The sequence below is a fragment of the Tricharina praecox genome (genome assembly GCF_024521635.1).
Source record: "Tricharina praecox strain CBS 144465 chromosome Unknown BZA05scaffold_4, whole genome shotgun sequence".
NCBI lineage: Eukaryota > Fungi > Ascomycota > Pezizomycetes > Pezizales > Pyronemataceae > Tricharina > Tricharina praecox.
The window spans coordinates 38,812-61,940 of NW_026250406.1; the positions used below are offsets into that span (position 1 = coordinate 38,812).

The window sequence follows — 23,129 nt, forward strand, 5'->3', positions numbered from 1 at the left end:
ATTTAGAGGTTGAGGTTCCAACTACGGCTGAGGATCCATCTCATGGTTGAGACCTTGTGTTTGGGAGGACAGACCTTGTTGGGAGCAGGGGGACCAGGCCGAACGCATGCGTTATGAACCCGGGACCCGCTGCAGACCCGATGCGGTCGTTGAACGTTGAACTGTGTCTTCCGTCACTATTTCTGTTCTTCCTGTTCATCTCGCTTTTCATCCCATCATCATCACCATCACAAACCTCGTTTATGATTGATCACAGTTTCGTTTTATGTCTCTCCGTATCTAATCCACCATCTGCGCAATATCCTATCAATCTTATCGCATCTTATCGGATCGGATCTCTGTGGGTGGTAGACAAAACACAGGTTTCCTTCTGACGGACGCATCTAGCTATCCTAAGTTCTAACACAATTGCAAACACGGAGGGCGGAAAGATGCTCCTGCTGGGCTAGAATGTTTGTATCAGTGCCCCTTCAGATGGAGGGACGGCGGAGGCGAAAAATGTCGGTCCGGCCATCACGTACAACAGGGGCAAGGCGATATGTAAAACTTGCTACGGAGGAAAAAGCGCAGCTGAGTACCTATCGCTTTCGCGTTTCCGGAATCTACATATCTACAGGAAGACACGTCATCCGTCTACCACGAGGCGAAACGGGTTGCTGCGGAGCTTTCTTGGCCCCCGTTAGTAGGGAAGTCGATGGTGATATGACAGTCATCCCATGTCGGGCTACGCGTTGTCACGTGTTGCGGCTGAACAGCAATGTCGTCACGGGAATTCTGTCCTTCCAACCCTGGAAGGTGGTGGCGTTGCGGCTGGTGGTGAAGCCACACCTTAGCCACGGATCTAATCGGATCATCTGCTCGGACTGGGACATACTTTCCGGTAGCCTGAGTAGTAGTGAGAGTCCGTGCGATGTGATTGTCCACCACATAGGGAGGGTTCTCTAGATGAAGTCTCTAGTTGATGTGAACCAACGATACGTAGCAGCCGATCGGATTATTGCGCAGCAGACATGCCGCTAATCGAGACGTCGGCCGGAGGTGACGTCTTGCGCAGCTTCCCGTCCCAAGATTTGGCTTTGATGCGGTCCCGGAGAAGCTGTAACCAGCGTGGCATTCCGGTCTGCGTTGACGTGTTGAGGCCATGGAGCGAATGGAAGGAATGCTCACTATCCGACATATTCTCAGAATTCTCCTCTCGGTAAGAATTGTCGGTGAAGGAATCCTGTCGATTGTCCTCGAACACTAGAACTGGACATCACTGTGAATCGGTCTCGCTAGATCACTGTCGATCTTGACGTCTAAGGTCTATCCGAATACGCTGGACGGAGGGTCGAGTGTGGCGCGTGTTTCACGGATATCACCGCAATATGGGAAACGTATGCTTCAACGATACCATGACATACATCGCATACATTATCCTGCCGACTGTTTACATTCAATGACTATCGACAAGCAACACTTCCCCCCCCCGTTTTCTCCGTTTCTCCCCCTTCCCCGCCCCGCCGCCCCCCTCGATCCCTCGATCCCAACCTAATTGTAAGAGCAACTAACCCCATTAATAGCGCCGGTCGGATTACTCGCGAGCCAAATCGCGTCCTCGACGCAACCCGCCTTGAGCAGGCTAGACGCGGAGAACGTTGCGCGACCCGTGCCGTCGGGGAAGTCGAAGCCCCAGTTCGTGATGGTGCCGCACTGGCCGCGTAGGTTGTCGAGGAACCCTTGGCCCCAGTCGTCGACCCAGCTTCCCGACGCGCGGACGACAAAGTCGAGAAGAAACATCGATGCGGACGAGTCCGTGTATACGCAGCTGGCGCTGTTGCTGGCGCGCGCGGCCAGCGAGCCGGGTGGTGGCGCGGCAGAGGCCAGCGTGATGAGGGCGGCAGAAGCGAGGGTGAGGAGACGCATGGTTCAGAGGGTTCGCGGTGGTGGAGGTGGTGCTGATGAAGGTCCTGGTGGAGGTGGGATGCGGGTGTCCTTGGTTCGAGGAGGTCTGCGGTGATGATCCGTGAGGAGAGGGAGCCAGCACCACGAGGTTTTTATAGACCTTTCTTTCGGTTCGGCGTTGTCGGCGCCGTCCGTCGGCGCCAACAGAGCGGTGCAGATCCATCCAAATATCCGCTCACTCCCGGGTTTTCCGTTCCTAGTGGGTCAATGGCATAGCTCGACGATCACCGTTCCTCCGCAGATACCTACAGCGAGGGCAGATGGCCAGCGAGTTCGCTGTAATCCCCCCGATCCACATGAAGCTGCACGACGGATCATCGATATGTCTGGAACACTACACCGAGATCCGACAGTGCTCCAGCGCGGTCTCGGCGGGCTCCGGTCCACTTCTGATGCTGCGAATTCAACATTTTGATTTCGTGTTGGAACCGAGCGAATCGATCAATCGGCCATTCCGACACTGGAGGGCGTAACCCGCTGTCAAGCCCGAATGCATGAAGCTCGGCGAAGCCCAGCGAAGGTCTGCGACGTCGAAACGAGGCGAACCTGGCAGCACCGGCTGGCATCCGTCTGTTACATATTACCGCCAGCTATTACCGTTACTTATTACCTGCTGTCCTGCAGGAACCCCTGCGTACACACGTCAGTCGTGAAAAGTACATCCTCCCGAGTCCCGGCAAACTTATCGCAGGTCTGGAAGCTTACCGCCGTGTGCCGAATCTCACAGCCGACCACCGAAGCTTCGCCTTGCCTAAACGGGTACATAGACTAGATTGGCGACGCAGGAACCGGAATAACGTTTGCGCCTACCCTTGCCAAGTGCCACTGACGTGGTGTCGACCGGGGAATTGCTAGTCAGGAATAAGAGCGATGAGTTGGGAGTGGGAGTGCTGACTGTTCGGTGACCGGTCGGCAGAGGTTGCCGGGCGGTGCCGGGCGGTGAGGAATTGTTGGTCCGAGCGGTTCGCTTAGGCGTTGGACGAAGCGACGCGCACCGCTTCTCGATCATCACCTCATCCGTAGCGTACCGGTACCACTCCGCCGTTGTGCGATTCATCTCCGCCGTTGGCAGATCTCACCCGCGGAACTCATCACGCGTGTGGAGTAGGCACCCGTATGATTGCATGCGGCAGCTACGGAGAGACAATTGAGGGTTTGCGGTCGGTGGCTCTTGCTTTTTTGTTTATGGGGGAGCCGGGGGTTGGGCGGTACCACGTGACGTAAAGATCTAATCGTTCCGATTAGCTCAGTCACCGCTCGCACTTCCTGTCTGCGCGAAGAGATCCGTTTTCTCTCTCCGAGTAAGGTGAGAGATGAAATAATTATCGCGCTGAGCGGTAACGCTCCAACTTACTCTTGTAATGAACTCCGCGGGGCCGAGACCTCCTCCGCGGCTAGCAACCGCGTGATACACTAAGTGCTAGTTGGTTGCTTCAAGACGAAAGTGGACGAGGAACGAAACTATGATGATGATGATGAGGATGATGATAACAACACTAGGCGAGTAAGCTGCAACAGAAATCGTCGCAGCAAATGCAAATAAACACTGAACGACCGCATCGGGTCTCTGACATCAGTGTTACCCCCAACAAAGCTGGTCCCACCCAGATCCCGACAAAGTCCCGCTGCTTCCGCGCTCATTGCGTAAACCTAGTAGGCGCCCTGGTGTGTCACGTGTGTGCGCAACAACGGCTCCAAGAGTCCAATGCTGCTAGCGTCCGTCGGTCGAGACCAGGAGCGGAGCATCACTGGTGCCGCAGCAAGCAGCGGCTTCCTCGGCAACGGGGACACGGACGAGTGTGTACGGCGAAGACTGCCATTCACGAAGCCGGGCATTGCACAGCTCGAAACGATCAGTGCACCACGCGTTTTCTCGCGTGTCACGACCCGATGCGGGAGCGACAGTGGCAGTAGACCCCCAGCGCGCGTGCGGACTGTCATCTTACGGCATCTGGAGCACCTGGAGGATCTGTCCTCATGTCCGTTGTAAGGCGCTGGTGAAGTTACAAGGAGCACTGTTTTGATGGGGTCACGGACTCGGTCATGCGAACTTTATTATGAGTAGGAGATATGTTCTTCTGTCTAGTCTCGCCGGCGGGGCGATCTCCCAATGGCCGCCGTATTCTATGAACACAGAAGCGCACCGGCCCAGAGTACAAGAAGACGTAAGCAGCAGAACAGTTATGTCTTCGTACCTGTCGTCCTGTCGATCTCCGTATTCTTGACAGGAACCTCCCGGGGCGCAGGTGGCACTCGTCGCGGACAAGGAGATACGGCGTGTTTCGGAACCAGATGTGAGGGTGCGACGGCATTACGGGTGATTCGCAGGCCGCGAACCAAAATACGGTACTCGGCTCGTCCGCCGTGCCGAAGACGGAAACAGACATCCTAATGCGAGGTATGCCAACATCCGATGCTACGCAGACCCTTTTCCTTCGATAGCTCGACCCTCCGAACCATCGACAACTTCGTAACAGGACATAGCGACTCATCCCGCACAGTGTTCTACATAGTCCGATCGGGACTGCAGTCTGGACCGGACGGTCTGCCAAGATCTGTTCCGGTCCGCCCTAGGGTACAAGTAATGCGGCAATGTTACATTTACACTCAATGGCCACGAGTTAAACGTAGTGCTCTAATCCGGCCTTAATAGGCTCCAATCTGACAATATTCCGGCTCTACTCCAGCCATATTCCGGCCATACTCCGGCTATAATCCGCCTATACTCCGACCATATTCCGGCCATATTCCGGCCATAATAGGGCTCTACTCCGGCAATAATATGGCACAGTTGATCAACTGGCATTGATAATATTTGGCTTTTAGGAGCTCATATGGCTGATATACGAGCGGGAACTGCTGCTTGAGAATTCTGTGGTTCTAGCTACTGCTGCTCGCCCGATATATCTTCCCCTCCCAGCATACGCAAACTGAACCCCGCTCTCCCCACTCCCCTCCCCGCTCCCACCGCTCTTCCTACTTTTCCCGCTCTCCGGCCTTCACCCAGTTACCTTAGCACATATTTACCGGTGATGACAGTGAGGTATCCGCAGCGAGCTAGGTCTAGAAGCGCAATACATACCGACTGTAGGAAGACCAGAGACAAAGCGCGAAGGATAGCGAAGGGGAATACCGTGTGGTGGAGTGACGGAGAAGGAGGGCTCGGCGAGAGAAGGAATTGATGGAGTAGCTGCCGGCGGGAGGTGGGGCTGTTAGCAAGATGATGAGTGAGAAGAGGAGCTGTCAGTAAGAAGAGAAATTGCGAGCAAGAGGATAAGCGAGGGGAAGAAGTGATAGAGGAGCGGTCATGGAGAGGAGGAGAGGTGTGAGGAGTTGTCAGCGAGGGAGGCCAGTGATGGAGAAGCTGTTGGCGAGATGAGAAGAGTGGGGGAGGAGAGGAAGGGCTGTGGCGAGATGAGGAAGTGATGGAAGGGCTGTGGCCAGATGAGGACAGGAGTAGCTGTTAAAGAGAAGGAGGAAAGGAGGATCTGTTGGTGAGGGAAGGATGTGATGGAGGAGTTGTCAGCGAGGCACCTGGGGGAGGTTGTCGGATGTCATGGAAGAGTTGTCAGCGAGATGAGGAAGTGATGGAATAGCTGTCAGTGAAGCACCGGGGGGAGGAAGAGCTGTTGGCGAGATGAGAAAGTGATGGATGAGGAAGTGATGGATGAGGAAGTGATGGATGAGAAAGTGATGGATGAGGAAGTGATCGAGGAGGAAGTGAAGGATGGGGAAGAAATGTAAAAGCTGTGGGTACCGGTGGGAGGATGACATAGTGATAGAGGAGACGTTGGCGGAAGGAAGCGAATGTGGTTAGTAGTAGGAATCAACGTTGATGGGCATGGTGGTTCGGCCGAATAAGGAGGAAATGCTCCATTTATAAGTCGAAGGCTATTCACTCGAGCTGGAAGCCTAATGAGCGGTAAGGTATCGTTCTACCAACGGATGGCCGAAGAGAGTGGTGGAGCGACGTTGCATTTACTGACAATCGCCAGTTTACACCACAACGCCAAATCAGGGTTCTGTCCATTAAACACATTGAGTATCGACAGCCAAATTGAGTGTAAAAGACCAATTTGACTATTGTAAACTGGCCGCAGTTACTTACAACCGCCGATTGACTCGGCTTCGCCCAAATAAAAGTTACAACTTATCAAAACATGGTGATTTATGGGCAGAGGCCTGAATTGCCATTGCGATTGAGCTGCACTTTGTGTGACACCCCGACAGACTCTGGGGTAGTCACAGCAAGAGCGGTTCGTTCCAAAGGGATCCGAACACAGGAATAGAGACTTATAGCATAGAGACAAGTTAGGTAGGAGTGAGCAAACAAGATTGTAACGGCACGGTTGGGCTCGGCTCCAGTTAGCGAAGACGGGTGGACGGTTAGACAGGAACTGGGTTGGGCGAGGACGAGACGAGCCGGAAGGACGAGCCAAGACGGGACTCAGTGCAGACGGCAACTGAGAATCAAGGGTGAAGATAGGAACTACGGTGCAGATGGCAGCCGAGGCAAGGACAGAGGTAACAGTGGTTGAATTGCCAAGTGGTTGCGTGAAGAACTAAGTACAGAGGGGCAACGGCCATTTATTTGGAAATCCTCCACTTCTTGCCGCAACCTGACAATGACCGTGGGCGTGTGCCAGACCCTGAGAAATCCACCTTGCCAGTACCCCGCTTCTGTGACTGGTACCCTGCGCAGCCACCCCACCCCTGCTTCCTGCGCACAGCCCCAATCATCTGTGACGCATTCCTGCGCTACCCCTGCTGCCTGCACACAGCCCCACTCCTATGCAAGACAACCTTGCGCTGTCGGTGCACTGCCTCCCAAATCTTCTGATCCTTGCTACGACCCCTCCTTCGTCATTTCATTGCGAGTCGTGACAGCGATCGAGAGGCTAGACAGCGATTGGGGATGAAGGCGATGCACAGTCAAACCCTGAGACGGCCGAGAGCGCCCGAGGCAGGGCATCATAAAACCCCGTAGCGAGACACGCCGATCATCGAACCTGTCATAACCCGCAATTTCCAATGTATTGACAAATGGAACCCTGTATTACCGGGCCGGTTATCAGTGCCGACATGAAGATATGTACTGCTTGTAACGGCACGGTCGAGCAAGAATCCAGGTACCTAAGCCGGGCGGGGGATTGGATACTGGGTTCGGCAGAAACAACAAGGGTTCGGAGGACAAGGCAAGGCAGGGCTCAGTGCAGACAGCAACTGAGAACAGAGGCAGGGTGTGACACCCTGGTCGCAGTCGGCCCGACTTCAGGGTCCGGCTTCTTACCAACGGAAGTTCGGGAAAAATAGTTAGATAGACCGGGGAGCAGGAGGAAACCTTTAGATTAGTCGTAGCTAGTCAGAGACGAGATGGGAAGGAAGGAAGCAAACGGGACCAGAGTCTAGGTGGGATCAGAGGCGCAGCGATACGCACGAAAAGTCCGATACAGTCATGCTTGACTTGAGACAGGCGAATCTCGAAACAAGCGCAGAGAAAACTCTGATCGGCGACAAACCACTATGACGAGTGTTGCCCCTCTTCTCGCGTCTTAAGCAAATAAGAGCCGTGCCGAAAGGCGCAGCCGTTGCCCAGCGAAGAGATAGCTGAAACCGGACTATGCTCGGGTAAGGATTGGTGCGCCATACCTGCCTAGTTTGTATAAACTATCCTTAATGCTTGCAACGACTCTGATGATGTGACACCCCGATAGGTATCGGAGGTCACGACGGTCGCATGAAATGTGATTGAATAGTCCGGGTGATTAGAATAGAGTTGCGAGCCGAAAGGACAGTTAGAAGCGATCAAGGACAAGATAGGAAGGAGGGAGCAAACGGATTCTAGAGTCTAGACAGTGATCGGAGATGCGGGAGATCGGGATAACAGTCCAGAGGACTTTGAGATCTCCGTTCATAGGGCCCCGCAGTAGGAACTCCGATCCAGGGAAAAACTGTTATGACGAGAGAATCGAACATCGACCGATGGGGGCAGACAACTTCGAGTGAAGAACTCTGCCGGCGCATGAGGGAGATAATTGCTCGGAAACTCCGATCTATCTTGGGCGCGTGGTGCTTACCACCTGCCTAGTCGAGAAGACTATCCGAAGAGAGCTGACGACGACTCGAGGCTAGGCCGTGGAACCCCGATGCAAAGGAAGCGACGCAGCTACGTTAGGCCGCATTCTAGAGGAATCACGTGCTGAGGATCGGAACGACTATAAGTCGAACCGAGCGGGCAACCGAACCAAACCACAATCACCGCACCGAACAAACCATCGAAGAAACACCCTTAAGATTATTCCGTTGTGAATTATCGAAATCCCTGACTTTTATTCTACACTCGATATTACCATAGACTCCGACGACACAAACTCGTTCCAGTCTCACAGGTACCCACTCCCACTCTTCCAAGAAACCCTGATGCGGCTATCAGGGGCGAAATACTTCACCCTGGATATCCGCTGTGCCTACAACCTTGTACGGATGACGGAAGGAGAAGAGTGGAAAACAGCCTTCCGGACACGCTATGGGCTTTTTGAATCTCTTGTCCTGCCCTTCGGCCTCACCAACACCCCTGCGTACTTCCAAGCTCTGATCAACGATGTGCTACGCCCGTTCCTTGACAGCTTCTGCACCGAATTCATCGATGACGTCTTTACGAACTCCTTGTTGTCCAAGTAGCTACTCAAGGCAATGATTTCTGAACTTCGACAGATACCTACTGTACAGAGTGGAACTCAGGGCAGAACTCAAGGGCAGTGAATACTCCCACAAGTATTATTTCTTTGGTATAGTGCTGTGATGTTTACAAATTATTCCACCACAAGTCCGGTTGTTCACTTATATGTTGATAATGATATCCTCCTCCATCACATATCACGCAATATATTCTACATCACTGATTATCACGCAGCACACAGCGCGTCATGAACTGTCACCATGATGTGTAGTCACTCTGTATTACTCGCCTGCTTTGACCTATCCACCAATTGTGGCCATGGGAATTGAGCGGATTGACACAGGAGGACAACGTCCTCTATTTTCATACATAGGAGAATATCTTTGGTCATACAATGTTCTCTGTCGGACCGCTATTTGATAGAGCTCTCGGGCTAGGGGATGATCAAATCGCAGTTTTGGTGGTACTACAGGCGCTGCTCAGCGAATTTAGATCGTTTGGCAACCGGATTACGACTACATCTGCGTCCGCACGTACGGGAACCTTTTCTGTCATAGAAAGTTCTCTGTGGGACCGCTATTTGATGGCGCTGTCGGGCTGGGGGATTCCCAAATCGCCGTTTTGGTGGTACTGGAGGCCACCGCTCCCCGAGTTTGCAACCGGTTGGCACGGGACCGCAACGCCATGCATTCGCACGCGTATTAAAATCTTTTCTGTCATAAATTTCTTTGTCAAAACAGTATTGGAGGTGCTCCTGGGCTGGGGATGCCCAAATCGCTGTTTTGGTGGTACTGGAGGGCGCCGCTACGGGCGTTCAGTCCTGCGACCTAGTCTCGCTGGGTGACGGGAGTACTCACCACAGTCGTGTGGCCTCGTACATCACCCTCAACTTCTCGCTCACAGGTGTGAGCGGTCTGCCACAGTCGTGTGGTCTCGTCTCGCTCGGTGGTGGGAGTGCTCTACCCCGGCCTGCGTCCTTGTAGTCCACCCCCAACGTCTCCCTCAGTGGCCGAGCAGTAAACCTTGCCAGACCCAGCGAATGATACGCCCAGTGCAATGAGCATATCTTGAGGGTCCCAACGAGTGTCTGTTTGAGACAAACAGGTGAATACTGACTGCGATATAGCAGTATTTGAGGGTGCTCCTGGGCTGTAGAGAACTGCCGCGGAGCAACCAGATCGCCTACGGCTGAACAGTAAACGTCGTCAGACCCAGAGGACGATCAGCCGAGTTCAATATGCATACCTTGGGGGTCCCAACGGGTGTCTAATCGAGAGAAACAGGTGGATACTGACTGCGATATAGCAGTTTTTGGTACTGCTGGGCTGCGGAGCACCTAGATCGCCTACGGCCGACCAGTAAACTGCGTCAGACCCAGAGAACCATAAGCCGAGTGGGATTTGTTTCATCCGCAGCGAAAGCGGCCGGCAGGACAACGATGACCGGAAATGTAGTTATCAACTGTGTGGTGGCTGATTGCCGGATGAGCTGCCCGCTGCAGGCCTGGGAGTCGTCCGTCTAGTCCGTCCTGGGATATGCCCCGGACCGAACCAAATTTGTCGAGCCCGGATTCTCAAGGACCGTGGGGCTCCCGGCAAGCCAGAGGAGGACTGGTGTCCTATTGGGGTCCGGAAAGTTTGCAGTTAGTAATACTACTCGTTGGCGGTGGCGCAGCAGGCTGCCACTGTTTCTGTGCCGGCGGCTCACTTCACTTTACCGTTCGTCACCAATCCTCATGGTACCTGGGGATACATACTACAGTGGCTCGTGCGGATACGATGTGGAATTGATACGGTGCCTTACGGTGTGTTGGGAGAATTCATCACTGTACAACTGGTAGTCAGCCAACTTCCGCAGTGAAGATTCCCGGGCACCGGGCTTTTAGTCCCGGGGACTGGACTGCTCTAACCCGGCAAATCCTCACTCTGGACGTTGTACGAAGCGGACATACCGCTCATCATTTCCGCAACCGATGTTTTTTTACTAGTTGTCTGAGGACCTCGTGGGTCAGTACGGCTTCGGCGAGCACCCGGATCCACTCCGGGATTGACCGACAATTTTCCTGCTTCGACATGTCTGGATTGGTTGTTTTCTTGGTGTCATTGCCCGTACAGCTATGGCAACGGTGTGATGCATAGGTTTTACATCACTATTCGCCCAGCGACGGACGAGCAAGAGAAATGTCACTACGTAGGTGGCGTTTTGTCTTTACTTGATGATTCGGGTCTGTTCTTTACCCCCGAGAGGTATGCACGACGGTGGCTCTGGTTTACAGGTTAATTGGAAAGTTGTTGTCGGGCGGATGGCCACTGTCTCATGTTTTACATGTTTTGCGGAGAGTAGTAATACATCATATATGCGCTCAATCAGTGTATTTTTGTTTAATTATTGATATTCTAAGTATGCATGGCCCTCCTCTCAATTCCCGGTGCCTGAGCTTCGACGGATGCTCGCATCCTCACGCCGATTATCTGATTATCACTGCTCCATCCTTTCATCTAGCCCTAGTCGCGACTCCCGGCGCGGGATCACCGACAGATTCTCTCTCTCGTTCTCTTTTTTCCCTTCCGTCCGCATCATGAGCTGCAGCCTAATTATTTACCTTCCACAGTCCTAAGCTGCAGATTCCCGACCGCAAATTAGGGCTAGGCGATTGTGTTATCGAAGCTCGGGAGGAATTGAAGTCTATGAGGCATAATATGTCGTTACATTTTACACTCATATTTTTCCATGGAAAACCTATATGCTTCAGAGATGTCGCATGCTGGACTAGGGCAAACACACGAAAATCACTGAAATTCATTTCGTCTATAAGGAACAAACAAATCCAAGCAGAACCATATTCAACAGAACTCAAACTCAAACACACCACAAGCCGAAACTTCGACAACTACCCCACAATCAGGCACCGGACCTCGATGCTCTCCCTTCCTCTTGCCCCCTCGCGAGTACTGGGGTGCTCAAACGCAGAATGCGGAACCCTCCTCCGCGAACCGTCTTTCCCAACATGCGAATCAAAGCACTTGATCAAGGTGACCTCGTCGTCCTTCTGCCCGCTGACATACCACCACTTCTGCGCCTCTTTGTGCGTCACTCCTGCCGTCTCTCCCTCGTAATGCGGGTACTTATGCGCCACTGCCACCAAGTCGTCATCCGCCACCGTCGAAGAATCCGCGAAGGCCAGTGGGTGGCTGACGACAACGCCGTTGATCGGCCGCCAGACATTTATGATCTGATACCGAGTACCATTCCTGATCAGTTCATCTGCGCGATCGGGGAAATGGTGCCGGAGCCGAGCATCGCCGGACTTGGTTGTCTGGTCGATATGGGTCACCTGCACTGGTCCCCTAAGAGCGTTGAGGGTGTTCCGCCGGACGGTATGATCGAATATGAAGATCTCCTTAACGTCGGAAACGTGCTTGCGAACGATGTCCTTGATTTCGGAGTAGTAAACGGTCTCGATCTTCTGGTCGTCTGCAAAATCGTTGTACTTGAGGGATGTAGGGATGGTGTGGAAACTGAAGGCTTCCTTGTCGAGCGAGAGCGAGGATTCATTGCCACGAAGATCGTGAATCGTGACTGGAAGGGGCTCGCTGCCGTAGTTCTTCGTGATTGACTCGCTACCGATGATGTTGTAGGGGCGACTGCCGTCGGCCGGCGGGGTATAGAAGTTGAGGTTGGCGACGACGTCGCCCGACGGAACCCACTCGGTCTCGGTTGCGGTGATGGTAGCGGTGGTGGACATGTTTGCTTTACTAGACGGACTCGGTGTAGATTCTTGATGCTGGTACAGATTGAAGTGGAAGTAGTTGGATGATTGGGAATATTCAGTTCAATGGATGCCAGCCGTCGCGGTCGGTTTTGTAGCAGACACGACACGACGTACTCACTCTCATGATTTCCAAGCAAATGGTTTACAAGCCCTTTCCAAGAGGTAGATTATCAACCAATATCTCGCGATATCTGCAGGCGGCTTGACGTTTCAGAGGATGATTATTCATCGATCGCGCAACAGCTGCTCTACATGGATGCGCACGCAATCGCTTAGAAATACACCTTTGTAATTCCAGTTTATCCAGCACCTTGCCGATCGGCCCGGCAATTCGGATGAGCCGTTTGGGAAAGCACGTCCCCTCGGGATATGAATTGCCCCGAGAGAGAAGTTATTGAAGTTCGCGTTTTGAATGGTGCTGTGTACCGAGATGCAAAAGCTAGGTAATACTAGTGGGCGTTACTATAACCATTGTCACTCGCCGGTTATGGATATCTTAGTGTTTCAAATTTTTGTCTGTCACTCTTGAGGAGAGCACCTTTGCATGACGTATTGCTTAATCTTGCAGAGGTTCATCAAGTTCGAGGATGTCAGAGTTCCACAGAAAAAAGTGGGATCTTGCGAGTGATCTACAGTGATTGTATGTGATACGCCGGTGCACTGACGGGCTTATGAAACTATAGTTCATTGACCCCGACATCGCTACGAGAATGGGAGTAATGCCAGTAGTTGTGACGGAAAAGGGGAATAGCCAAGGCGATGTGAGAACGCCGAGTGTTTTCAACTACTGCGAGGATGTTCCAATGTTGACGAACGAGAGAAATGCCGCTAAATGCGCAACGCAAAAGTGCCGACTAGCTAAACTTTCAACTCCTCGACATCAAGGCCAATCATACGACGGCAAATCAAAGGAATCAGAAGTGTAGATGACCTGGCATTACCTATGTAGGTAGATACGTTATAACAAGGATCAAACAACAAATTTATATTTGTAAAGCTCAATCTCGTTCTGACGGTCTTTTCTGGTACTTGTGAGATGTGGAAGCCTTATGTGACCCCTCCTCCCGTTCTAAAAATGCCGTCCTAACATGCGTGATGATGTCGGAGCCTTAAATTAATACCACGGTATCGTAATCACATTCCCGTGCGCCATGAACTAGAGAATGCATCAGTGCATGAGCGGATGAAAAAGAGCAGATGAAAAAGAGCGGAACCATCGAAGGTTATACCCAGGGTAGGGATATCTGAAGGAGACTTCCGACTGCAATTGGACTCACTCTCATTCAGAAAACTGGAGTGGCGGTGAGGCCGCATATAACAGTAATGGTAGGCCCGGGACTCGGTCCAACAATCAGATGATCATGACGGCGGGGAAAAGAGACTACCCAGCAAGAATCCAGTCGGTACGTCAACGTCTCTAAGTAGGAACAATTGATTCCCGTCAGCTGATTAACGCAACCATCACATGCAGTCACGGTATCTGTCGTAACATATTACTCTATGCTTGGCCACGTGCACAGCAGGAGCCTCCCGCTTTTCTCGCAAGGCTCTGACGCAGCTGCAGCCTGCCATCTTTCCTGACACTTCATATCCCATCGTATTAATACAATATGTACAATAGATCACTTGAACACAAGGGAAAAAAATATCCGCCGAAGGCAACTTCTAGTGATATTCCGTGATCTAATTGTCAATCAATCGGAACGTTTTGAGCAAATAAACGAGTGATATATAATGAGGTGCACGGCATCAGAGACATCGGTGGTCTAGATAAACATTCATGTCAATTCGTCTACATATTACTATTGATCCGCTCGACCACATCAGGGAAGATTGAGCGGCTTGAAGCTGTTTTCCTTCGTACAGCGATAATCGTAACGGGCGGTATTCCATTTTGTTTCCCTCTCCACTATGTCATTGCCATAGGATCGTTGCGATTACTGCGTTGAAGTAGAGTAATTGGGTTTAATGGTCGCGTAGGCAGTTCCGTGACGCCTCAGAATGGAATCGCTATACACAGAATGATATGTCAAAGAAATCAAGATTTGGACGGGGTTCCAGGAAGTGAATCTCGTAGGTACATATGTACTCGTGCCGAATTCGCGCCAGTAGAGACGCTCTCAGGTTGTGTAGAATATCCAGTATCGTATGGAGAGACCCGATTGGGGAGATACCCGGATAGTTGTCTACTCCTCGTAGGATATCTGTATATCAGGATAGCTACACAATCATGCGGCATGTAGGCTTCGAGCCTGCGGGGTCGCCACTGACTCTCCGCGTCCATCACTGCCTGTGGTCGCTTATTCGCATTCCCAATGAATCCATATAACTCCAAGAACTTAGCCGACTCTCGAATGAAATTGACGAAGTTGATCGGGTGCAGGCCGTACAGAAAACTGAAGTGCCTGCGATGGTGGAGACGGTGAACCGGGCAGATCTTTACGATGTACTTGGTTACATGCGTTCGATTGAAAGCGATTGACACGTCGGTGACTGCGGAAAGTTCATGTTAATCTTCAAGACCAATGACTGATGGAATCTCAGCGTGAATACGTGAGTATGTATCCAGTCCTAATGTCCGCAACCGGGTCAGGTGCCTTCGGTCCTTCCCATATAGCAGAGCAACCAGAACCATTACGGCGGATCTCTGAACGCCTCTACCGAGGTGCGGGCTGGAGAATACGGTATTCCACCAACTGGCTTCACACCAACTGCGGGGTTGTCAGATGTTTAGGCCGAACTCAAAGACCGTTCCGCGCCAAGGCGCTAAGCGGAGTAAAGCGCAGACTAGAGTAGTGGCGACATGGGACTGGGCCATCCACACGGGCCGTGCTGTGACACACACTACATATGCCCTGCCACCTTCTGACGCTACGTCACAGTTAGTTTAACGGGGCGGACCAACGTTTGGCCGCCTCCACCACCAGGTACATACTCTACGAGTACCTACTGAGGGACGCGAAGGAAGAGGCGGCTTGGCGTCATCGGTGAGCACCGGAGAGAGGAGACATTGGTGAGACCTAGTGGGACCGATGTGCTATGCTGGTGGGACCCGATGCAGACCTGATCCTGCCGTTAAACGTTAAATTGTTTGTTGTCACTCTATCTGTTCTTCTTGTTCATGGGTCGGTCTCTGGTCTTCATCATCGACCGAGAATTCTAGTTCATTTGATCATGTTTTTGTTCCTCACCCGTGTTTGGGCCTCTCCGCACCCAAGTAGGAGGTAGTTGCACAAGCATGATGCAACTTCGTCTCTTTCCCGGTGTTCTGTGGTATGAAAGACCCGACTGCAACCGCGGACCGATCAACCAACCCCGACACTGCCGAAGGAAGAGATCGTCCGCACCCTTGGCCACCGGCATGCGAAGCTGGCCTCGTGGAGTTAGACAAGTAAGTATGATACCTACCGTCGACGTTCTCCTTCGAGCGGCGAACGGTTCAAAGTACAAAGTGATGGCTGATGTGAGACACGCAGGACCTTGGCGCTATCGACAGAGCCACTCCAAGCGAATCGTCAGTTCTGGCCGTCGCGAAAACATAAACAGATGGAGTATAGGTAGGTGTAGAAGCACAATGCACGGTTGTACGCGGCTTCGGTTTTTACCCAATTGTCGAAGGTCAACTTCGTTGTTGGTGGCGACGCTGGTCCGTATCGATAGAGTGGTCGACATTGATGTGCGTTTCTATTGGCAACACCGCTCTGTATCGAGGTGTGACTGACTTATGGTTTCATAGAACACGATTGGCCGCAAACCTTCGGCCGCATACTTCGCTGAGGCATTCCCGGCTCAGTAAAAAAACCACAGGCCCCGCAACCGTCACCCACCAGTACGTTCACTATCTTCACCGTCTCACTCCCACTTTCAGCACGCATCGCCTTCGATATCCTCTGACTTAGGAACGCCTTCTGAAACCTAGCCGTGATCAGACGAAAACACAAGATTCTTGAGGTGGATACCTATATCTCCAGCTTCGTTTTTTTTGGCCCGGTGTTCGGCTAACACATAACCCCAACGCCCTGCAATACCATGTCTAGTGGCGCTGATATCAACGCTGGAGACACCGCCCACAACGCCAACACGATGAACACCGCTACGCCAAATACTCGTGCCTACAATGCCTCCAAGCACAACGAATTCAATGAACCGGTTTTCCATGGGCAGACAACATTCGGTACGCCACTGCGCTGTGTTCCGATGTGATATCGCGTGGGGCTGACCTTGGGTAGGAGATACGACCAACTACCACTTCGGCAGAAAAAAAGACGCACAGACACGCGAGTTCTTGGAGAATCTGGGTGAGCGATCCCGTCAGAAATGCAGGTTAGCATGAGTACCGATGGCTGACTTCCGATTTCTCTGGCAACAGTAGCTACGAAGGTCGATTGGTCCATCCTTTCGCGTCAGTTGTCGGTTGTCGACCAAGGCACCACCTACCGATCCACGTACGTACCTGTCGACCAAAACTCGCCGGATTTCCCTTGGGTCACTAAGAACATCGACTTCACGAAATGGGAGTCGGACGAGAAGCAGCAAGCTCTGTGGTTATCTGGAGCCTGTGACGCCGGTACGAAGGAGGTGTCTTCCCAAGTCATATACAACGCCAAGAAGAAAGCCACTCAGTCGAACGGTTGTGTCTTGTACTTTTTCTGCGCAACCGCAACAGAATCTCGGGATTCGATTGCCACCGTCTTCGTCCATACGCTGCTCCATCAGATTGTCGGTTTTTCGGGCGATGAGACGGCTCAAGCTATCACCACAACTTTCCTTACGTCACTCTTGGACGGTCATATCCGGCGAAGTTTGTCGGGCTTCAAGAAGGACGATCCACTGGTTAAAACTGTGGAAAGGATCCTAGACGCTCCCTCATATGACCTTCACATCGCGTTGATCAATGCGCTTGCGAAAGCGGGACCCCAGCATCTATCGCTCATCATCGATGGGATCAGCATTGCGGCAATGAAGGGTGATGTGTTCGTTCGGAACGTTTCCCTCCTGGTGAACCATATGATAGCTGCGGGGGCTGTGGGGGCTGTGGGGGCTACAAGGTTCAAGGCTTTACTCACAAGCTCTCAGTACTCTGAGCTCAAGGGATTTCTAGGCGATCTACCGTCCATCCAGTTTCGCCAAGAGCGAGAAGGTTGTTTGTCCATGATTCCAGAGACTGAACAGCAGCTGATTAGCCTGGCAACCCAGAGATTCTTCGTCTTCTGCAAGACCACGACGGTACACGATATGGAAATATCACCCGACAGCATGGCGGTTCGCTTGAGTGGTTATGGCAGAATGCAGAATACCGGAATTGGGAGAAATCGACGACGTCAAAGCTCCTATACATCGAGGGGAAGCCTGGTAGTGGAAAAAGCACTCTTGTGAAATATTTCGAGAGCAACCTAGCAGAGAAGGTACCAGATTCGACGTCAGCTACTGTGGCCTACTACTTCTACACCCTTCGAGGCACCACCGAGGAGGCCAAGCATGCGAACATGCTGCGGGCCATTCTGCACAGTATTCTTACGCAGGACGAGTCCGTTTTCCATCATTTCCAGACCGCATTCCGGCACTTTCGATATGCCAAAGAATGGCCATACGAATCTCTCAAATCGATCCTATCCTCTCTCGTGGATCATATTTCACCGAAACCGCTCTACCTTATTCTTGACGCAATGGACGAATCCATGGAAGAAGACAGAACCGAGATTGTGGAGCTACTCTGCAAGCTGTGTTCAGCAAAAGGCTTTCGTGTAAAGGCGTTTGTTGCCAGTCGCCCGGTTGCCGACCTCAATCTCCTGTTCACAGAATGGCGTCATTCGATGCATGTCATCAGGCTTCAGCACGAGAACTACGGCGATATCTGCACGTTTACCGATACTTTTCTGACGAAACTCGGGTTATCCGAACAGATCCTTCTGGATACTGGTAAATATATCAAAGCCAATGCCGAGGGTGTTTTTGTGTGGGTTCACCTGGTTAAAGCCGAATTAACCCGTTTGCGATCAACTGGCCTAAGCGATATGCAATTGAGTCATCAACTCAAGTGTCTTCCTCGCAAACTGGAAGAGTTCTACAAGCATATGCTCGACAGGCTGGAGCGGGAGGGCAGAGATGATGAGGTTCAGGACGGAATAACGCTCGTTCAGTTCGTTCTATTCTCCTCTCGTCCCCTGAATGTTGTCGAACTGCAACATGTTCTTGCTTTCCAGGCTATGGACTGCGATTCCTCGGTCACTCCTCCACATATTAAGTTCCAGCGACACCTGAGCGACGCCATCGAGGCGAGGATTGCACACTGCGGCGGCAACTTCTTAGACATTACGGGTAATCCATTGTCGAAATGCAACACGACCGGCGTTTAATGATCTGTGCAGCAGATGGAACCGTTCAACTGATGCATCAAACCGCCCGCGAGTTTTTTCTCCAAATTAAACAACATAAACCCGATTCAAAATTCTATCTGAGCAGCCAGAAAACCCATGGCGCAATCGCTACCACTTCGGTTCAGTATCTGATGCTCTGTTTGGGAAACCCAGAAACCTCCATGAAAGATACCCTGTCAGATACCAAGGGTTGGGGTTCGAACGAGTTTCAACGTTATGCCAAATACCTCAACGAGTGGCCGTTGATCACTTACGCAATATTCAATGTCTACTATCATCTAGGGTTGTGCGATACGGGGAAAAGGATTTTACATCTCGTTAAGAAACTTATCAAAAAGCTGACTAGCATTCCAGGGACCGCATCTCTTGGGAGATTGGTGGCTAGACAACATAAAAAGAAGAAATCTATCCTCACTTCCATACTAGACATGGCAAGCAGGACGCCTCTACGAAAAATTCCCCCTGAGAGTGCCTCCGACGACTTCGTCCACAGGGCTCTAGATGCTGCCGCCGAGTTAGATATGCTCCGAGTCTTCGAGTTGCTGCGGTCTACCCACATGCATACACTGGACGAGGTTCTACTGATTTCATGTGTCAGGAAGCGGCTGACAGCTGCCTCCAGAGAACTGATCAAAGGAGTCGAAAATATCGACGGTGTAGACGTGGCGGGGAAGTCGGCACTACATCACGCAGTCGAGAACGGGGACCTGACAATAGCTAGACTGCTGAAAGATGCACAGGCCTCTTCGGGGCTCCGCGATAATCATGGGAACACGCCCGTAGACATAGCCGTTAAGTTGTAGTGAGCTCTCCCTGATTACCAGACAAAAGATCGAGTGGCCGGCGTTTAATGTGATTAAACAGGGCTAATTTGACGTTCCAACAGTGGGTGGGTGTCTCCACGGGACCACGAAGCTCTAACTAATAGTGTCATCACCGATGCCTAATTTCCCGAATCCCAGCTTGTGAGTCTGCAAGCCAATGAAATTTGGTGCCACAATAGGTTTACGTCCCTAACGGTTTGCTACAGCTAGTGAGGCTCCCCGCAATCCTTATGTGGCTCCCACGACAGACGAACGATCCTGACGGTTTGGTGCAGCATGTGAGGCTCCCCGCAATCCTTATGTGGCTCCCACGACAGACGAACGATCCTGACGGTTTGGTGCAGCCGGTGAGGCTCCCCGCAATCCTTATGTGGCTCCCACGACAGACGAACGATCCTGACGGTGTGATACAGGTTGTGAGGCTCCCCGCAATCCTTATGTGGCTCCCACGACAGACGAACGATCCTGACGGTTTGGTGCAGGGAGTGAGGCTCCCCGCAATCCTTATGTGGCTCCCACGACAGACGAACGATCCTGACGGTGTGATACAGCTTGTGAGGCTCCCCGCAATCCTTATGTGGCTCCCACGACAGACGAACGATCCTGACGGTGTGATACAGCGAGTGAGGCTCCCCGCAATCCTTATGTGGCTCCCACGACAGACGAACGATCCTGACGGTTTGGTGCAGCATGTGAGGCTCCCCGCAATCCTTATGAGGCTCCCACGACAGACGAACGATCCTGACGGTGTGATACAGGTTGTGAGGCTCCCCGCAATCCTTATGTGGCTCCCACGACAGACGAACGATCCTGACGGTTTGGTGCAGGGAGTGAGGCTCCCCGCAATCCTTATGTGGCTCCCACGACAGACGAACGATCCTGACGGTGTGATACAGCGAGTGAGGCTCCCCGCAATCCTTATGTGGCTCCCACGACAGACGAACGATCCTGACGGTGTGATACAGGTTGTGAGGCTCCCCGCAATCCTTATGTGGCTCCCACGACAGACGAACGATCCTGACGGTTTGGTGCAGGGAGTGAGGCTCCCCGCAATCCTTATGTGGCTCCCACGACAGACGAACGATCCTGACGGTGTGATACAGCTTGTGAGGCTCCCCGCAATCCTTATGTGGCTCCCACGACAGACGAACGATCCTGACGGTTTGGTGCAGCGAGTGAGGCTCCCCGCAATCCTTATGTGGCTCCCACGACAGACGAACGATCCTGACGGTTTGGTGCAGCCGGTGAGGCTCCCCGCAATCCTTATGTGGCTCCCACGACAGACGAACGATCCTGACGGTGTGATACAGCGAGTGAGGCTCCCCGCAATCCTTATGTGGCTCCCACGACAGACGAACGATCCTGACGGTTTGGTGCAGCATGTGAGGCTCCCCGCAATCCTTATGTGGCTCCCACGACAGACGAACGATCCTGACGGTGTGATACAGCGAGTGAGGCTCCCCGCAATCCTTATGTGGCTCCCACGACAGACGAACGATCCTGACGGTTTGGTGCAGCATGTGAGGCTCCCCGCAATCCTTATGAGGCTCCCACGACAGACGAACGATCCTGACGGTGTGATACAGGTTGTGAGGCTCCCCGCAATCCTTATGTGGCTCCCACGACAGACGAACGATCCTGACGGTTTGGTGCAGCCGGTGAGGCTCCCCGCAATCCTTATGTGGCTCCCACGACAGACGAACGATCCTGACGGTTTGGTGCAGCCGGTGAGGCTCCCCGCAATCCTTATGTGGCTCCCACGACAGACGAACGATCCTGACGGTTTGGTGCAGCGGGTGAGGCTCCCCGCAATCCTTATGTGGCTCCCACGACAGACGAACGATCCTGACGGTTTGGTGCAGCGAGTGAGGCTCCCCGCAATCCTTATGTGGCTCCCACGACAGACGAACGATCCTGACGGTTTGGTGCAGCCGGTGAGGCTCCCCGCAATCCTTATGTGGCTCCCACGACAGACGAACGATCCTGACGGTGTGATACAGCGAGTGAGGCTCCCCGCAATCCTTATGTGGCTCCCACGACAGACGAACGATCCTGACGGTTTGGTGCAGCCGGTGAGGCTCCCCGCAATCCTTATGTGGCTCCCACGACAGACGAACGATCCTGACGGTTTGGTGCAGCGGGTGAGGCTCCCCGCAATCCTTATGTGGCTCCCACGACAGACGAACGATCCTGACGGTTTGGTGCAGCCGGTGAGGCTCCCCGCAATCCTTATGTGGCTCCCACGACAGACGAACGATCCTGACGGTGTGATACAGCCTGTGAGGCTCCCCGCAATCCTTATGTGGCTCCCACGACAGACGAACGATCCTGACGGTTTGGTGCAGCATGTGAGGCTCCCCGCAATCCTTATGTGGCTCCCACGACAGACGAACGATCCTGACGGTTTGGTGCAGCATGTGATGCTCCCCGCAATCCTTATGTGGCTTCTACGACAGACGCGTGATCCTAACTGTTTGGTATAGCTTGTTAGCCTTCCCGCAAATGATAGGTGCTTCCATGACAGACGGGCAATCCTAACAGTTTGGTGCAGGGAGTGAGGCTCCCCGCAATCCTTATGTGGCTCCCACGACAGACGAACGATCCTGACGGTTTGGTGCAGCCAGTCAGTCCTCCGCAAACGACGTGTGCCCCACCAGATTTACGTGCCTGACGGTTCGGTATAGCAAAAGGTAACTCCCAGCAAATGAAGTATGGCTCCCACGATTGATGTACATGCCTGACGGTTTGGTACAGCAAGATGTAAACTCCCAGCAAATCATGTCTGCTGCCAATATACACGAGGGAGCCTGACTATTTGATACGACAGCATGTTAGTCTTCACAACCTACCAGCGTCATCACATTCAATTAGTCGCTAATTACAGACAAACCGCTAAATTGGACAGAAAGTGACTCTTCTCCCGACTGTGCAGTGATTCTCCTAGTAATATCAAGCCTTAATTTGGTCCGATAGACGGTAATGCTCCGTTCAAAATCGCCAATGGATAGGTGAATAACTAACCTATTGGTCCGATCTGATAGCGCGTGAGGCTTCCAAAACTTCGGATGAGCCGTTAGTGCGTCACTAATTTCATCCCGATGCCTTAATCCGACAGCGAGTGAGTCTCTTGGGCAATTCGTTCCCATGATCCGTTCATTAAATTGGCCATATGCTAAATGAAAAGACTGTGCGTTCCACCTCCTACTTTCTTCAACATCGCTAACCCTAACTCGATTGTCCCTTTACCAACAGCCCGTGCGTATTACACACTGTTCTATTCCACGTTTTCTAGGATCGATCCTAACTAATTTCACTCCATTGCCGGACTAAATAGGCCGTATGTGTCATCTCACAATGACGTAGTTTTCCATCGCTAACGTCAGCTGAACGGCGCATTCGACAGCATGTAGGTTGCCCTTACTTACCAACGTTGGAGGGCAAATCAACTCAGTACTATTCTGTGATGCTAATACGGCCTATACATCTTCAGATTACAGCTACTCATATGGGATGTCGTGACTCCGAATGAACCG

The 23,129-nt window shown here is 52.4% G+C and overlaps 6 protein-coding genes across 6 annotated transcripts; 1 reads left to right on the forward strand and 5 right to left on the reverse strand.

The window, feature by feature from the left end:
- Positions 1–994: 994 nt before the first annotated feature.
- On the reverse strand, positions 995–1,905 carry BZA05DRAFT_441923 (uncharacterized protein; the record flags this gene model as incomplete). Its single annotated transcript, XM_051486705.1, has 2 exons — positions 995–1,222; positions 1,552–1,905. The coding sequence occupies 2 exons, from the start codon at positions 1,903–1,905 to the stop codon at positions 995–997; spliced, it is 582 nt and encodes a 193-aa protein (XP_051342362.1).
- A 9,561-nt stretch (positions 1,906–11,466) lies between these two features.
- BZA05DRAFT_462140 (uncharacterized protein) lies at positions 11,467–12,603 on the reverse strand (the record flags this gene model as incomplete). The annotated part of the gene is made up of 2 exons (XM_051487699.1): positions 11,576–12,603; positions 11,467–11,513 (listed from the first exon to the last, which is right to left on the reverse strand). The coding sequence occupies exons 1-2, from the start codon at positions 12,366–12,368 to the stop codon at positions 11,467–11,469; spliced, it is 840 nt and encodes a 279-aa protein (XP_051342363.1). The 5' UTR covers positions 12,369–12,603.
- A 1,581-nt stretch (positions 12,604–14,184) lies between these two features.
- BZA05DRAFT_387822 (uncharacterized protein) lies at positions 14,185–15,065 on the reverse strand. Its single transcript, XM_051482615.1, has 2 exons — positions 14,949–15,065; positions 14,185–14,888 (listed from the first exon to the last, which is right to left on the reverse strand). The coding sequence occupies exons 1-2, from the start codon at positions 15,028–15,030 to the stop codon at positions 14,434–14,436; spliced, it is 537 nt and encodes a 178-aa protein (XP_051342364.1). The 5' UTR covers positions 15,031–15,065; the 3' UTR covers positions 14,185–14,433.
- A 744-nt stretch (positions 15,066–15,809) lies between these two features.
- BZA05DRAFT_387830 (uncharacterized protein) lies at positions 15,810–16,469 on the reverse strand. The gene is made up of 4 exons (XM_051482616.1): positions 16,413–16,469; positions 16,315–16,346; positions 16,132–16,224; positions 15,810–16,071 (listed from the first exon to the last, which is right to left on the reverse strand). The coding sequence occupies exons 1-4, from the start codon at positions 16,424–16,426 to the stop codon at positions 15,911–15,913; spliced, it is 300 nt and encodes a 99-aa protein (XP_051342365.1). The 5' UTR covers positions 16,427–16,469; the 3' UTR covers positions 15,810–15,910.
- On the forward strand, positions 16,453–20,150 carry BZA05DRAFT_387842 (uncharacterized protein). The gene is given in 9 exon segments (XM_051482617.1): positions 16,453–16,569; positions 16,625–16,693; positions 16,765–17,535; positions 17,592–18,713; positions 18,764–19,574; positions 19,659–19,805; positions 19,821–19,823; positions 19,859–19,863; positions 20,079–20,150. 6 exon segments carry the CDS (start codon positions 16,479–16,481, stop codon positions 19,717–19,719), a joined length of 2,925 nt encoding a protein of 974 aa, XP_051342366.1. The 5' UTR covers positions 16,453–16,478; the 3' UTR covers positions 19,720–19,805; positions 19,821–19,823; positions 19,859–19,863; positions 20,079–20,150.
- BZA05DRAFT_194878 (uncharacterized protein) lies at positions 19,510–22,332 on the reverse strand. The gene is made up of 2 exons (XM_051479443.1): positions 19,710–22,332; positions 19,510–19,571 (listed from the first exon to the last, which is right to left on the reverse strand). Exon 1 carries the CDS (start codon positions 22,011–22,013, stop codon positions 19,803–19,805), a length of 2,211 nt encoding a protein of 736 aa, XP_051342367.1. The 5' UTR covers positions 22,014–22,332; the 3' UTR covers positions 19,510–19,571; positions 19,710–19,802.
- Between the last annotated feature and the right edge of the window lie 797 nt (positions 22,333–23,129).

Coding starts and splice junctions, on each gene's coding strand:
- BZA05DRAFT_194878 (XM_051479443.1), bottom strand. CDS start 22,013: ATGCTGCACCAAACCGTCAGGATCGTTCGTCTGTCGTGGGAGCCACAT.
- BZA05DRAFT_387830 (XM_051482616.1), bottom strand. Junction 16,225..16,314: donor GTGTTTTCGTCTGATCACGG/CTAGGTTTCAGA, acceptor TAGTGAACGTAC/TGGTGGGTGACGGTTGCGGG. Junction 16,072..16,131: donor GGTTTGCGGCCAATCGTGTT/CTATGAAACCAT, acceptor ATAGAAACGCAC/ATCAATGTCGACCACTCTAT.
- BZA05DRAFT_387822 (XM_051482615.1), bottom strand. CDS start 15,030: ATGGTTCTGGTTGCTCTGCTATATGGGAAGGACCGAAGGCACCTGACC. Junction 14,889..14,948: donor AGGACTGGATACATACTCAC/GTATTCACGCTG, acceptor AACTTTCCGCAG/TCACCGACGTGTCAATCGCT.
- BZA05DRAFT_387842 (XM_051482617.1), top strand. CDS start 16,479: ATGAACACCGCTACGCCAAATACTCGTGCCTACAATGCCTCCAAGCAC. Junction 16,570..16,624: donor CCATGGGCAGACAACATTCG/GTACGCCACTGC, acceptor GACCTTGGGTAG/GAGATACGACCAACTACCAC. Junction 18,714..18,763: donor CAACTTCTTAGACATTACGG/GTAATCCATTGT, acceptor TGATCTGTGCAG/CAGATGGAACCGTTCAACTG.